The 16,655-nt window shown below is 40.2% G+C and overlaps 1 protein-coding gene and 1 long non-coding RNA gene across 2 annotated transcripts; one reads left to right on the forward strand and one right to left on the reverse strand.

The window, feature by feature from the left end:
- Nucleotides 1–127: 127 nt before the first annotated feature.
- Nucleotides 128–16,087, reverse strand: LOC114140815 (uncharacterized). Its single transcript, XR_003594699.1, has 3 exons — nucleotides 15,951–16,087; nucleotides 14,806–14,886; nucleotides 128–1,584 (listed from the first exon to the last, which is right to left on the reverse strand). It is a non-coding gene; the product is annotated as an uncharacterized LOC114140815 (long non-coding RNA).
- On the forward strand, nucleotides 3,402–13,988 carry stk24b (serine/threonine kinase 24b (STE20 homolog, yeast)). Its single transcript, XM_028011047.1, has 11 exons — nucleotides 3,402–4,180; nucleotides 5,875–6,105; nucleotides 6,646–6,702; nucleotides 8,470–8,578; nucleotides 8,775–8,932; nucleotides 9,442–9,627; nucleotides 9,738–9,886; nucleotides 10,001–10,124; nucleotides 10,206–10,274; nucleotides 11,577–11,713; nucleotides 11,792–13,988. The coding sequence occupies exons 1-11, from the start codon at nucleotides 4,139–4,141 to the stop codon at nucleotides 11,826–11,828; spliced, it is 1,299 nt and encodes a 432-aa protein (XP_027866848.1). The 5' UTR covers nucleotides 3,402–4,138; the 3' UTR covers nucleotides 11,829–13,988.
- Nucleotides 16,088–16,655: the final 568 nt, after the last annotated feature.

The raw sequence follows: 16,655 nt of genomic DNA on the forward strand, positions 1-16,655 counted from the left end.
CAGAATAGGGAGAAAGGTTGTTTCCCCCAATTTCTGTTTCACGCAATAGGAAAAGCAAGACTTATTTCTGTAGTAAGATCCTAAAATAACTTTTAATTACATTATATAAAAGTTAAGTCCTTAACATTCAAAAAATTCTCAATTTATTAAAAAGTAGACAAACTATTTGTTGTCCATGTATTGTGTGGGGTTGTGTATTGTGTAGAGTTCAGAATTTTTGAAGCAGTCAACATCATGCATTTAAAACAAGTTGCCGCTGACAAAGTGGCTCCTACACTACATCAAATGCAACTTGTAAAGACTGAAAGGTTTCAGTAGGAGTGGGTGCTGAGCAGCGTATGACGTCATCTGGAAAAATTGGAATGTTGAGTTTGGAATGATATATCCAGTATTTATATAAATAATGACTAGTAATGAACTGAGCACAAAGCCCTGAGGGACACATTTTTCCATAGAATAGCCCTCTATCTGAACCATCTGGGCTCTACTATAGTGAGATACTTTCCAAAACCTGAAAGACATTTGATTACAGTAATCAATCAACCAATTACAGTTATAAAAGTAGAGGTAACAATACTGTGATTTTTGCAGAAACCTGACTGAAATGGAGAGAGAGAGAAAAAAAGAGTTTATGGTCAGATATCCTTTGAACAGGACCTTTGCCAAGACAGATAGATTTAGACATTGCTCTGCAATTGTTTGAAATACAGAGGCCACTTTTTTGTAAAAGAGTAGCAAGGACAGATTTCCAGTCCAAGGAGATTTCATTTAAAGTCAAGGTTATAAATTACACAGTAACACAGTTATAATTTAAGTTGCCATCTTTAAGAAGAGTGGTTTAAGATTAAAGCACTCAGGACCTCTGTTGTGGTGAAGTTAAAAACCTCACTATTGTCAATGGTTCTTCTACTTCAGTATAATTGTCAAGTTTATACAAACCCAGAAGAAATAAAATAACTTATAATTTAATTTCCATCATTTACTCTTTGACCATTGCTGGGCTGGCAGCCTTGTTTTATTTAGTTGTTGTGGAAGATGGTAAGATCCTGTTTGGGGAGGCTTATTGAAAACAAAGACAAAACAAAACTTACAGCCATGGCAGAGACACAAAAGGGGCAGGAAAGCTAAGCTGGGGATTGTGTTCAGGAAGGCAGACAGAGCAATAGACAAGACTGCCAGAGGGTAGGAAAGAAAGAGGACGTGAGGAATGAAGGAACAGAAGACACTGGAGAGACTGACTTTGTGGAATCTGGCTTCTGCAAATAGTGCTCCATAGTGCCAACCTGGAGGTAAAGGTTTGTGTCTGCAAATTTCTGCTGACATTTGCAGAGCTGTCAGCTTCCCTTGATGAGGATCCTCTCTGTCAGATCCTGTCTATCAAGGTGACAGGTGGGTATTCTTTTAACCCTGTGATGGTGTGTGGTTAGTCCTTTTGTGAGGGTGAGTGTGTCGGAGGTGTGAATGTCTGTTTTGCAAACCTGCAGAAGAAGCTGCTGTGGTCGTCAGCCAGCTGCGGGTGTCATCACAGGTTGAGGGTGACGGGGTTCTTAGGCGGTGAAACTCTGACCAGTTACCTTGTTCCTGCTGAAGAAAAACATTTCCAGAGCATAAAGTTTCCAGTACCATGTTCCATAACAAAGAAAGTGTGTTCAAGGACTAACTTGAACACACTTTCAAGTTTGTCCTTGAAAGTGTGTACATCTTAGATGGTACTAAAAACCATCTAAGCTTATTAGTAGAACTAGCTACACTTGGTGTATACTGTTCATCTTGATTAGTAACATTAAACCTTAGGAATTAAAGAAGTTATGTGTAAGACCCAGTGCTACCAAAGAAGCCATAAACCATATGCCTCTAATGTCTTTGTATGTAGATATAGATACATCAATAGAATACATTTGACAAATTATATACGGAAAGTTACGAACATTTAGCTAAAAAGCATTTTGCCTTATTTAGAACCATTTTTTTCTTATTACGGTACATGTTAATAAGAACATCTTATTTTTGGTTCCTACTTGGTGACTGAATGGGAAGTTCAGCTGTTGGAATCTGTCTAACACAGTTTTAAACTTCACAGTCCTATATCTGTGGCCTTTGTTCAAATGAGGTAAGGGCATCCCAACGTCACACCCTCTTAAATGTATTTTGCATAAACAGCATATTTGGTGCATCACATTGGTCTCTTCAGAGTTCAGCTCACTGGCACAGTTAACCTGACGAAAGATTTTCCATTTGAAAAACTGCACATTTTTTCTAGTCTTTTCTGAAAATGGTTCAAGTCTCAGATCTGTTGGAGAAGATTGGGAAATACAACAGGAGACTTCTTCCAGATGCTCTGCAAGGCGAGAGGGACACAAATTCTGAAGCTGCAAGATCCAGTTTAGCAACAGCCTGTCCAACTCAGTCAAGGATAGTCCCAAAGCCGTGTACAAAAGGAGGACATGCCTGCCCTGCCTAAGTGACCGGATAAAGAACGCTGGGGAAATAAGGAGACAGTGGTGGTGTTTGAGTGTCATCTGGAAATCTGACACACAGAAATGATCTGGTCCAAAAACCATCTAGAGGTAAAGAAGGGGACGGTAGGTTGTCTCCCATGCAATATGGCTTTCATTACATTGCTCCACTTACTACATGAAAAATTTCATTAAACATTGCTTTGGGTTTGGTTCAAACGGAGTCGGAAAAGGAAGGGATAAAAAGAAACAAAGGAAGAGAACTCATGCAGAACGTTTAAAGGGAAAGAAAGATAAAAATAGAAAAGGATAAAGAGAAGACAAGTTAACACCCAGTAAATCTGCTTCTACAGGTGCATAAAAAAACAAAAACAAAAAAAACCCAACCGAAAACCGTAAAAAACCCAGCAACAAAATATGCATGTATAAAAATAAAATCACTAAGACATACACAGTAGCAATAGGCAGCACTTGTGTATAAAAGGTCTCTTTGGGTTTTATTTAAAGGTATCAGCTTAAAGGGGTTTGCATGCCACACTTTTCATATTTTCTGTAAAACTATTTATTGTGCACATATGTTCCCCCCCAATAATGTATAATTTGTGTTGACGTGTCATAAAATACCAATGAAATGCATTGCGATTTGTAGTTGTAACAAGGTAAAATGTGAAAAAGCTCAAGAGATTTGAATATCTTTGCAAAGCTCTGTATGTAAACTCATGATGAAGAAATAGAGGGGCTTTACAAATTTTGGTCAAAATAATAATCCATCCATAACGAATGGTGTCATTAATTTGGAGTCATTTATTTGATCATATTTGCAACTTGTATTTTCATGTGACCAAGTTGCTGGAAGTTTTCTGAAAAGCTATGTGAATATCAGTCTGCGGCTGGCATCAGCACCGAGGCTGTTGAGATGTCAGGATGTTGCTGCTGATGATCCGGATCCGCCCAGCTCGGCGTCACGGCACCGACAAGATGGCCGAGATTACGGGTCGAAAGTGAGGGAGGAAACAAAAACATCTGTGAGCTGCCCCCCCTGTTGAAGACGCCGGGTTTCAAGCGGTGCTGAGGACTGGTCAGGGCGGAGATATAGGCTGGGTGCAGCCCGGACTCCGGCTCTTGTTCTTGCCGGATGCAGACACAGTGCGCTCCGCGGCGGCGCGCACTAGGACCGTTTATCGGGTCTACTGGGAGCTAACCTGCTAACCATGTTTGCTATCTGACAGCATCATTACTGAGACGTTGTGCAATTACAAAGTGACACTTGGGCTCGTTCCAATATAAATAGCGGCTGCGTCTAAATAAGTTATCGGAGATAAGGTTAGTTACAGCAGCTCAACTTTCTAAAGAGACAAATTGGATTTAGCGCTTAGCTAGCAGGTTAGCATGCTAACATTGCGGATTTCTTGTTTGCAGCTTCGCAGCTAGCATCTGCGTTAGCAGACGTCAGTTAGTGGGCTCAGCTGTTTTTGGACTCTTTAGGCTGTTCTATGACTGTAAAGGTACTTCAGTGAGTGTTGGGAGGACGGTGGTGTCACAGTTTAACAGCCGCGGAAACTGTTCTCTTCAAATCTGGATAGCCAGGAGTCCTACAGGATTAATAGCGTTGAAAGCATCACAGCCGGGGCGATCTAAGCCCCCTTGTTACAGGACGAGGAGCAAACCCAGTCGGCTTCATCATGGCCCATTCTCCCGTTCAGGGTAACCTGCCGGGGATGCAGGTAAGAAGTGTTTTTAATGGGCTTGTTTTACTTTATGCAGGGGAGGGCATTAGAACATACTGTACACCGAGTCCCTGTCGAGGGTTAATAATGCTGTGCACCTAAACAGCTTAGTGAGATGAGGCGTTTAAGGACCTTAGTATGGCTCGGAAATTATCACGAGACACCTCAGGATTTAAAATTCTAAAAATGACACGCCATGTAATTGAAACCCCGAGAGAGAGAGAGAGAGAGATGTTGCATTTGGGTTTGCCAAGGACATCTGGGGTTGCCAAGTCCCATCCTGAATATTATTGATGTTCCGCTGATCCAGCACACCTTGATTAAATTATTAGTATGTTCTGCAGAACCTGATGACATGCTGAGGAAGTAATCCAGCCATTTCTAAAACCTGTGTTGGAGGAGTAGGTCATCTAAACCATGTAGGATGCTAGGTTTTCGATACATAAACATTTGAATTCCTCTTTTACTTTAACACAATTCAGAGGAACAAACTGCCTAAAGAAGACAATTAAACCAGAATAAATGATACAACTGAGTCTGTCATTTAATCTCAGTAGGGATGCAGCTGTTCAGTCAAGACTTAATAGGTTTTTTTAAAGAAATTGGCAAGCAAACAGCATCAGACAGGTAGAGAGAAAGTTCTTAAGTTTAAAGCAGGATTGGGTTACATATTAAACCCTCAGAGCCGCTGACTTTATCATCTTTAAATAGACTTCAGGACAATATTCGACTTACCTAGACCCGACCAATCACCTAAACCAGGTGTTCTCAAATTCAGTCACCTAGCTCTGGTGTCCTGCAACTTTTGCATCTCTGCTTCAACACACCTGAGTCAAATAATGAGGTCATTAGCTGGAAAACTAGACTGCCTACTGAGGAGGTAATTAAGCTGTTTGGTTCAGGTGTGTTGGAACAGGGATGCATGCAAACCCCCGGCTTTAAATCGACAGTGTTGAACATAAATTCCTTTCTTAATGCTTTTTGTGGAAAATGTGTATTTTCTTTTCAGCAGCTTTTGATGTCTTTTCATAAGAACGAGGGTCTCTCTTTTCAAAAGTCTGCTGCCTTAAAGTGGCTGTAATGAGCATTTCTCTGGCCAAAAGAGGTCATAAAAGGAAGTTGTTTTTTGTCAGCGCCTACTCTAGTGTTTTCCACATAACAGCCTCTGGAGAGTTAAGTCATTTTAGTTCACTTCCCGTGGTACGCAAGTTGTTTTCTCCCCATTTCACTCTATGATATGAATGCCACAGAGAAATGTCCTATAGCACATTGTGGAAAATGTATTTCCTGGTTCGGTTTTTCCGTTGAATGTCGTGTTTCAAGTCCATGTTGGCTGTTTTATAGGTGAACTTGCAGCCGTTAGCTGATTAGTGAGTCTTTACACTGTCATCAACATACTAAAGGTCTATCTAAGGATTAAAGGGAGTAAAATGATAAATCTAGCAGTTGGTTTTAATTTTATTACTTTTATTTTGAACCTGCACGTTATCCAGTCATTACTCTTCCCCTTTTTACCTCTCCCGTGTCTTTCTCTCTCTTTACATAAACCGAGTGTTGCAATGAGTGAAAGAATGCCACCCTGCCAGTGTTTCTGACTTATTCCCAACCTTTCTTTCATTCTGTTTATTATGATTTTTATTTAAATCCACCTTCCCTGTCCCTTTCCCTTGCTTCTTCCCGTCAACAACCAGAATGTCCGAGTGGACCCCGAGGAGCTGTTTACCAAGTTGGAGCGCATCGGAAAGGGTTCCTTTGGCGAGGTATTCAAAGGCATCGACAATCGCACGCAGAAGGTGGTGGCCATTAAGATCATAGACTTGGAGGAAGCGGAAGATGAGATTGAAGACATCCAACAGGAGATCACTGTGCTGAGCCAATGCGACAGTCCGTTTGTTACCAAGTATTACGGCTCTTACCTGAAGGTAGCCACCTAATTACAAATTCACAATATCCTCCAGTAACTTTTCACATTTTGCTACATCGTAACTTTAACGTAGTTTAACTGAGTTATATGCGTTAGCTAAACACAAAATGGAAAGGAAAGAGTATGTGGGCTGTCTTATGAAATCCAAATGTAGTACATTAAAGTTTATGATTGTAATCATTACAAGGTGTGTAAAAAAGTTAAACAAGTGGTTTTCCAAAGCACTGGACATATAGCGGATCTTTGTTTTAGCTGGCATAGCATCATCTTAAATGAGCTGATGAAATGAGATTTTCTTCTCTAACCCACTTCTTCCTTGTGAATAATCCCAAATTAAAAAAAGGATTAGCCTCAGATGATTTGAAACACCCACCTGACCACCAGACTCTTAATAGGGTCATCAGAACTTATTCAAGTTTTCGCTGGCTTGTTGGAAGTTTTGTGTTAAGCATCTGAATTTGGGAGTCTGTGCGTTTTCTTCTTACATGCAGCCAAGCAGTAAAGAGCTTCTATTCTTTTTCTGTCTCCGTCAATGCAGGACACAAAGCTATGGATCATCATGGAGTATTTGGGTGGGGGCTCTGCCTTAGATTTGGTAAGTAAATTTTCTGTTCACACAAAATGTCTGCTTTGCTTGTCCTTATGCCTCGTTTCTTTTTACTGAACTTCAGCAAAACTCGGATGGCAAATTAGTGACAGAGTCTAAAGCTATTTGCAGAGGTTTGCACTTCAAAGACATTAGGAAGTTGTTACAAATAGGACTGCATGTTATAACCTAAAAAAAAAACCCATTAAAAAAGGGTCTAAAGTATTGCTGCTTTAAGTTCCTAGCAAACCTAGATCTCAAATATTGGGTAGTCTATGTAGCTTGGAGGGAAAAAAACTTCAACATTTGTATCTCAATTTCTAGACAGAATTGAGAGTATTGTGTGCACAATACTCAAGTTTTCGCTGTTATGTTAGTGTTATGTCTTTGTCGCAGGAGGCTAAGCTAGCTACTGATCTGAATGAAAGTGACTAGCATGCCTAGGCTGGTCATTAGTCAAAGTCAAAGAGGACTTTGAACAGTCCAGTTCTTTACTCTTTGGGTTGTACCTACACATGTCAATGACTTTGTTCTCAACTTGAATTTCTTTAGATCAGGGCATGGTGTTGCTTATTGGGATTTTATGTTTAGCCTGCTTCATATTGTCTGAGAGCTTCTACTTAAGTAGTTTCTTAACTATACAGATCTGGTAATCTAATCCTGGTTTGGCTAATGAAATGGAACCAAAAAAAAAACTAATCACAGCTGAGTTAGGATTTAAAAACTGAAGATTTATCATATTTGTGTTGATATGGATAGTTGTTTTTTTTTCTATTACCGTATTTCCCGCACTACAAGGCGCACCTAAAAACCTTCAATTTTCTCAAAAGCCGACAGTGCGCCTTATAATCCGGTGCACCTTATATATGAACCAATATTGAGCCACAACAGGTCTCGCAACTACGGTAAGCAGCCGCTGCCGCCGCGGGCTTCCCCTGTAGAAGAAGAAGCGCGCGGTGCACGCTGGGTTTTGTGTAAAGACCCCAAAATGGCTTCTATTAAGAGACACGTTTACGACGCAGAGTTTAAGCTCAAGGCGATCAGTCACACAGTAGAACAGGGGAATAGAGCAGCAGCGAGAGAATTTAACATGAACGAATCAATGGTGCGGAAGTGGATTTACTGTATATTGTGATTGCACTAACGTTTGATTTACCGTAACAGTATCAGACTTTTTACGTGTTTATTGAATCGAGGAAACGTTCCCCTCCACTATATGTTATACCTTGCTGTTGTTAAAAGATAAACTGTCTCACTAAAATACCACGTCACTGACTTTACCTCAGGGAAAATAATAAAGCAGCTGTTTATTCATTTGGGAATGAATGGAGTTTTCAGAACACTGGTTTGTAATCTATTAATAAAGTTTGACTGACCTATCTGACTATTTTGTTGACGTTCCCTTTAGCGCAGTTCCATGATGCATAACGTAACCCCAGCCTCTACTGTAGCGTCTATTCTATGCGCCTTACAATGCGGTGCGCCTTATATATGAAAAAAGTTTTAAAATAGGCCATTCATTGAAGGTGCGCCTTATAATGTGGTGCGCCTTTGTCTCTTTTTTTTTTCATTGATCATCTGAAACATTTAGTTGTGACAAAAAACACCAAAGCAATGAAATCTGCAAGTGGGCAATAACTTTTTATGCCCACTACTATTAATACATTCCACCAAATCCAAGCTAGCTTAGAATTTTATCTACACATATTGCCACTGTTTAGTGAAATGAGTACTGTTCCTGATGGCCATGTGTCTCTGTTTGTTTTCCTGTCACAGATGGAGCCCGGCGCATTAGATGAGACTCAGATTGCCACAATCCTCAGAGAGATCCTAAAGGGTCTGGAGTACTTGCACTCAGAGAAGAAGATCCACAGAGATATTAAAGGTAGCTGACTAAATGGCTTCAGAGAGTGCACACACGTGAATATCATGTTGCGCATTAATGTTATAGACATCCACTTAAGCCTTCATTCATTATACAGTTTGTGTTTCACCTGAGAATTCCGTTTGATGCCAAATCGATGTAGACGGATAGCTTTGTAGTAGTTTTTCCACCGTTAGACCTCTCCGTTTGTCCACAGCTGCCAATGTGCTGCTGTCCGAGCAAGGAGAGGTGAAGCTGGCCGACTTCGGAGTGGCGGGCCAGCTCACAGACACTCAGATCAAACGGAACACCTTTGTCGGGACGCCCTTTTGGATGGCCCCGGAGGTGATCAAACAGTCCGCGTATGACTCTAAGGTGAGTTCAAACTGAGCAAGCTTTTGACACCTGGAAAGAATTACTCACTACTTTGAGTTGGTTTTAGGACTGCAGCGAACAGTTACTTCAGTAATCAATTATTCTATTGGTTTAAAGGATTTTAAAGGATTAAAAATAAAATTATCTGCAGATTTTTCAACTATCAACTAAAGTTTTAGTTGAGGGTAGCATATTTACAAAGTTTGTTTTTTAAATCTTTGTACAGTTTTGACTTAATTATTGCTCTGAGTATGTTGTTCTTTCAGCAAATGGGATTTTATTGAGTCTGTAAACTCCATTTAACAATTAATCAATTACAAAATAAGTTGACGATTTCAATTATCGATTAATCATGAAAAATTTGATTAATTGTTTAGCACTTGTTGGTTTGTGACAATACTAAATAAATCCATTGAAAACAGAAGGTGTCAAGGGGTTTGCATTCTTGTGCAAGAAACTGTATCGTTTGAAAGCATTTCTGTTATTTCTATTTCTCCCGCGCGCTCCAGGCCGACATCTGGTCACTTGGAATCACAGCTATTGAGCTGGCGAAAGGCGAGCCGCCTCACTCAGACCTCCATCCCATGAAGGTGTTATTCCTCATTCCAAAGAACAATCCGCCCACACTCGAGGGCAACTACTGCAAACCTCTCAAGGAGTTTGTCGAAGCCTGCCTCAACAAAGAGCCCAGTTTTGTATGTAGTCTAGCGTAATTCTGCATTATTAACATACATTATTTCTGTATGTTTTGGCTCATTTCTCCAGACTGCATTGCCTCACTTTCTTTTTTTCGCTCTTTCTGCAGAGGCCGACTGCCAAAGAACTGCTGAAGCATAAATTGATCGTCCGCCATGCGAAAAAGACGTCATACTTGACAGAGCTGGTGGACAAGTACAAGAGGTGGAAGGCTGAGCAGTCCAGAACTACAGAGTCCAGTTCAGATGAGTCGGACTCGTAAGTGTGTTGCCGTTTCAGCAGGAAATAAAGTTCATCCTTCATCTTTAGTTTGAGAGCTGATCAGACTCTTTGCTTATACTGATAAATCTTTTGAAATGTCGGTCCAATCAGAGAACAGGACGGCCAGGCGTCGGGCGGGAATGACTTTGGCAGTGATGATTGGATCTTCACCATCCGAGAAAAGGACCCCAAGAAACTACAGAACGGAGAGGGTCAGTCAGGGGGGACGGACCAGGTCAGCCAATGCTTTTGTAAAACATTGTTTTTATAATGCTCACAATATGAAGCATCACTGGTTTTTAATTTCTTTCCTCAGACAAAAGACATTCCAAGGAGGCCTTATTCACAGAGCCTGACCACGGTCATTTCTCCTGCATTAGCCGAGGTGAGGATCCTACTCTCAATGCTCTCTGAAAGTCAGTTATGTAATTTAATTAAATGTAATGCTTTTTTGTTGTTGTTTTGTAAAATGAGACTATAAAATTAGATTAAAAAGGGTGTACTTTTGTAGAAAAGCTAAAGCTTTTGCTTTTCTACAAAAGCAAAGGCATTTATTGGCTCGTACTGGTTCTGGTTGAATTACTATTATCCTCTCTGTAACTCCTTATTATTGCTCTGCCTTACTGGCCCATCAGTTTAAGAGAGAGAGCCATGTCTTGGAACTCCCATTTTTAACTACTTGTGAAAGTGACTTAAAAACCCAAAGGTTTGTGGATACTCTTTGTCAAGACGAAGTCTAAAAGTTACTTCAGATAGACTGCAGGGGTCTCAAACTCCAGTCCTCGAGGGCTGCAGTCCTGCAACTTTTAGATGTGCCTCTGCTGCACCACACCTGAATAGAATAATTAGGTCATTAGCAAGGCTGGGAGAACTGATCTACACAAGGAGGAGGCAATTAAGCCATTTCATTCTAGTGTTTTGTACCTGTGGCACATCTAAAAACTGCAGGACAGCGGCCCTCGAGGACTGGAGTTTGAGACCCCTGAGATAGAGAAATTAAAGTTGATGAGCTACACCATGAAAATACAGTAAAGAGTTTAAGAAGTTGTGAACAATGGCATTGATTTTCTGTGTTGTTTCAGTTATAATCGGCCTGTAGTTCTGGCAATGACAGTGGAGGAAGTGAACAAAGCCGTTCAATCCATTTTTCGAATATTGACATAACATTCGCAGCCATCTTGTTTGACTTGGCACTTTTTTCTTTGCAGTGGATGGTTGTTTACTGGCAATTTCTGGTAAGATTCATAGCATTGAACTGGTGTATTACATACAAACGTTAGTGATTGGGTAACATTTAAAACCTCAACAGAGTCCACACCTTCAGGAAACAGCCGTTTCTCAACAGCAGAGTCCAGACCCTCTGGATGAAGCAAAGCGTAGAACAATGTCCGGCTGTAGAATATTACATTTCAATGTGACTTTTATGGTTCAAGGGGCAGGAAGGACTGTTGGCCCTTGAGCATTTTCACAATATTAAATCTGTCTCCGCGTGAGACACTTCTCTAGACATGGGAAAACAACCAGTGGTGATTTTTTGGGGCACTTTAGGAGACTTTAATATCTAGGAGGAAAACGTACAGTTTCTTCCTTGTTATTAGGTCACACGACATGAGTTTAACGGGTATGGATACTTTTACAAAGCGTTTGAACTAGTTGGGTCACGCCTCCTCTCTGACCCCCACCTCAGCTAAAGGCGCGGCAGGAGCAGGTCAACGGGAATCCACTGGTTCTGGACGAGCTGAGAGCGGCCATCCTGCTGGCTGAAGAGGCCTACCCTGGCATCTCCGATTCCCTCGTGGCTCACATGGTGCAAAGGCTCCAGAGGTAACCGCTCTACTCATGTTCATACAGAATGCAGCTCAATATCTGCTCCATTGTTGACCATTTGTTTTACTTTTACAGCTTCTCCACAAGCAGAAGATCTTCCTCCTCCCCCTAGAGATGGGCTCTCTACCCCTAAACCTGCTCTCCCAGGTCCCCACATCCCATCAACACCCTAGCCAGGTCAGAGGGTTAAACGTTGAGGGTCAAGTCATTCAATACCAGCTGGCTGCATTTGACCTCCATGTGAGGGGCGCTAACTTAGCCTGTTATTTAAAAAAAAAAAGAAAAAAAAAGACTGAACTCCAAAGTGGAGAACAGAGACACTTTGCAGAGCTTCTTTTATCCATTAACGAGAGAAGATCTTTGGAAGCTACGATGGTGCAGCAGGGGGAAAAAGAAAAACAATACTCAAAAGTGAAAGCGACCAGCTGCAAAAAAAAAACAGCAATAGCCAAGTCTGTCCCTGGGCTTTTGCACATGTGACACTCCTCATGCCTCACACAGAGTCTCTGCATGGATTGTGCTGGATGAGGAGCTGAAAGTCTCCCGTCAGTCCCGCCCCGTTCTCTAAATGCAGGCGTCATATCCCCAGAACCTACGAGAGCATGCTCGATGAACCTGCAGGGATGTTATCCGAGTTTAAAAGCTGTATGTGTGTGTGAGTGGGTGTGCGCAGGTATGTGTGTGTGTGCGTGTGTGTGTTCGGTTTTGTTTGTGAAACTCCCTGTTTAGGCAAATTGCAGCATTCTTAAAGAAACCTCAGGTAAAGTGCTTTAAGTGGACTTTGTCCTCCGAGGCAGGAGGGGGCGCCATGCTGTACATGATTACGAGTTATCATTGCGGAAAATAAATCACTGTGTACAAAATGGTCGACGCGCATTTTGTAGATACTGATTAAAGACAACGTAGGTATTTAAAACATCTCAAAGGTTACTCCGACAGAAAATGCCTTGCCTTTTTCAGCGTTCTAGCATTCGTCGCAGATTTAGTTGGTTTTGTTTTACACACATGTGATAATTGTCTTTTTTTGTTTTCTTTTTTTTTCTTTTAAGTGACTGAGTTTCAGTGTTTCATTTCAACATCCTACAGCATCATTAAGTTAACTTTGTGTAGAAGAAGCAGAAAAAATCCCTACCTGTATTCATGTTTAGGGAACTGAAAGACTTTAGGACTAGAATAAAGGTAGTGGACCGTTACAAGGGAGGAACCACATTAAACTGATATCAGTTGAAGTATTTTCTTTTTCTTTGGTTTAGCAGTATTGAGAAAGTAAAGTGGAAATGAGGATAAACTGGCAAAGAAAGAAGGCAAGGGCCGGCATTGGATCGTTATGGCTGCCTTTAGTATTTGAACAAAAAAATCCAAACAAACAGAAAAGAAAGTTATTCCTGCAGGACTTTCTAGTTGAAAACAAAATGATGTAATTAAGCTAGTTGACCAGCAGTGCAGGAACTCTGTGCTCCGTAGACAACAGACGCTCTAGCACTCTCTCTTAACTTTCACTGAAAGGACTTTTTACACCCTTGAACCAATGTGACGCAAAATTTCAGCGGTTTAGAAATCAGAAGAACTTCCAGTACCGGCCCGTGTCTGACCACAAGAGCTCAACCGCATCATTTATTCTGACCAAATCAAGCCTAGCTGCACAGTTCAATGCCATCCTAGACCATCTTCATCTCTTGCTATAGAAGTGCCATGTCCTCTCTGACGCTTTCACTAGTAGTATGATTTGCACCTTTGTTGGGTTTTTGTTGTTGTTTGTTTTTTCTAATTTTCAGATCCGTTTTGTGCACTTTGAAAGTGTTGAGTATTTAAAGACTCCTGTAAGAGGAAGAAGAAGAAAAAACAGCAAACAAAACCAGTTGCTAATAGCCATGTTTTACTATATATATGTTTACTTAAGAGTTCCAGAATTTACTACTGTGCTATTGCAGCAATAATGTTGAGGAGTCGCATCAAGATGCACTTGTCAAAACAGGGATTGAGAAAAATTAAGAAATATTCGATATTTTTATAACAGCAAAGAGTTAAGTATGGAAATATGGAATGCTTTATGGATATGGGCATCTGCCTCTGGCAAAAGAAAATATATCTATACCTTTCAGAAAAAAAAACATATGCTACAGAAATAACAAAATGTGTACATTTGATTTCCTTTATTATAGCTGATGATTTATAGTACTGTATATAATCTTTGCTTGTGTCATTTGAAAATTCCCAAGTTAAATGTAAGCTTTTAAAGTGACATGAGAAATAAAGATCTAATGCTAACTGAGAACTTTGTTTAGTCTCTTTGCTGTGCATGTGTAAAAGAGTGGCTTTTTTTACATATGCACAAATAATAAAGCATATTCATACACTTTCTCATTTTGTTTCGCCACCACAAACGTCCATTTATTTGGGGGAATTTTATCATAAACACAAAGCAGCACGTAACTGTGTGGTATACTTTTTTAGAAAAACAATCTAAAAAGTGTGCACTTGTATTTATCACCACAGCCAACACCAACTTAGTAACATAAATATACTTCGATAAGAACTATTTTATTGTTCTATTGTACTTTTTAGGACTCACTGTTCTTTTGGAAGATGAACTGACCAAGTCTTTAGCCTGTAGCTGCGTTTCCATTGACCATGAAATTACTGTACACAAATTAGAATGACATAAATAAATCTGCTTAGTGGAAACACGCCAATTTTGAAAAAAAAAAAACCCAACATTTTCTGATAAAACGTTTTTTGTGCTAGGATGAGGGGATTTTGCTGTTGTATTAAAATTTGTGTATTTCACAAATCTGCAATGGAAACGTGGCAATTGTGGAGGGTTTTTAATATTAGTGGAATATTGACAAAGTTTTGTGCAAATCTGTAATGAAAACACAACTAGAGACAGTTTTTCATTCAGGATTGTCCTGTATTTGGCTCACTTTATATTTCCATCAATCCTAGCCAGCTTTACTCTTCCTATTTAAAAGCATCACTGCAGCATGAGGATGCCACTACCATATTTTATGGCGTGGATGGTCTGCTAAGGGTGATGTGTATACAGTGATTGTTTTCCTTCGTGTCCAGTAAGTGCAGTTTTGTCTTACCTGCCTGGAGCAGCACTTCCCATCCCAGCGGGAGACGATGTTGGATGAAAATGAAGCGATAACAACCAGCAACTCAAAATACTGCACCAAGGAGAAACAAAACATAAAATAGACACCTACATTTTGCAGCCTAATATTCAGTTAAATGCTATTTGTGGAGCAACTGTGAGAATTTTACATAATTAACAGATTTTTAGAGATAGACCCATTCAAGGTAATTAGAGCATGAATTGGTTAAAGGCCACAATCTCATTCTCACATCCATCACACTTTTGAAATGCTTGCTACAGCACTTGTGAAAGCCCATTTTATTCTGTTTGTTTCCCCAAATAATATTTACAGATATTACACTCCTACTGTATGTTTATCATGTGAATTTTGTTTCAGGTTCACAGTTCTGTAGCAAGCACAAATGATCTGACTCTTCTTCCTTCTCTTTTCGCCGACTCGGCACTAATCAGCTCACATCAGTAAGACAAGTGTTTTTCCACCTCTATGAGAAATAGATTACTTTTTCCAAAATCTTTTGTTAACATTCTAAGAGGTGAGAATCCCGGAGAAATTACTAGCTGAACACCATCTACTCCACCAAATCGTATTGAAATATTCCAAGCAGAAACAAAGTTTGGCACTAACTAAGCTTATGGAATAATATCTATTCATTTGGTGTATTTAAACTTCTGGTTTCAACTGTGTGAAATCAAACTTGGAAAAAAAACAAACAAAAGAAAATTGATAATATGCCATTATAATTAAGTTTTTGACATGACTTCTGTGAGGAACATTTATGTAACAATTGGTGAAGTTATTTAGCATTTAAAACAGAAAACAATGTGTGTAGGAATTAAGTTACTGTTGATAATCGGACAAATAGATTTTATCTTGTCTACCAGCCTGGTCATGAAATGGGCTTTTTGAGGTACTCCAAATTTATCTCTAAAAATTATGAAATATTTATACTGCATATAACATTGGTATTCCATGTAAAATATGATTTTTTTTTTATGGCCATGCTTCTCATTTTCTTTTTTCACCGGAAAAGCCACACCTACAGCTAGAGGCCCGAAGCTAATCACTGAGAGCTAACGTCGCACAGCTATGCCTCGTATCTCCAAGTGTCCGCCATGTTTGTGTTTTGCTATTACCGTCATATTTCGTCCACTTCGTGATTTTCTTGATATAAACATCCAAAGAAACAGTTTCAATTTATGAAGACGTGGTTTCTTCAAATTTCCCGGTTTAGCGTCTATGAGTGGTTAACCTACACCTCCTCCCGCGTGAGCTCAGTTGGGTTAGAAGCCAAGTCTCCTGACAACCAATCACATTCCAGGAAACCTCCGGCGTGTTGAGAGAAAAAATTACTGCGCAATTCTCCATGTCCCTTTAGGGGCTCCGTAGTAATCTGTCAGATTTTACGTCTAGATATAAAATACATGTCATCATACCAAAAAAAGTTTGGTTTTTTCCCCTCCCCTCCAGGGGGTCTTTTGAGGGCTCTAGTGTCCCTTATATGAAAGTAGGCAAGACATGTGGCAAATGTCGCCGGGTCCGGGAATCGAACCCGCGACGAGGACTCAGGGCCTCCCAATGTGGGTCGGGCTATCCCCTGCGCCCCCACAGCACGCCCCAAAGTTTATTGTTTTAACGAGATATTCATCCAGAATTAATTTCTTAGCTCTGCCAGGTAAACACTTATGTAGGTAACAGGTGTGTGGAGAGTCAAATTGGATTGCTTTCCAGCGTTACCTGAAGTCCAAAAGCTTTACCTGGCGTTTATATGGCGTCACTACACGTTTAATAAAAGCCAGCAGACATTTTATAGGCGCCACCTGGCGTTCAAAAAGTACAAC

This window comes from Xiphophorus couchianus, chromosome 24, assembly GCF_001444195.1.
Source record: "Xiphophorus couchianus chromosome 24, X_couchianus-1.0, whole genome shotgun sequence".
Classification (NCBI taxonomy): Eukaryota; Metazoa; Chordata; class Actinopteri; order Cyprinodontiformes; family Poeciliidae; genus Xiphophorus; species Xiphophorus couchianus.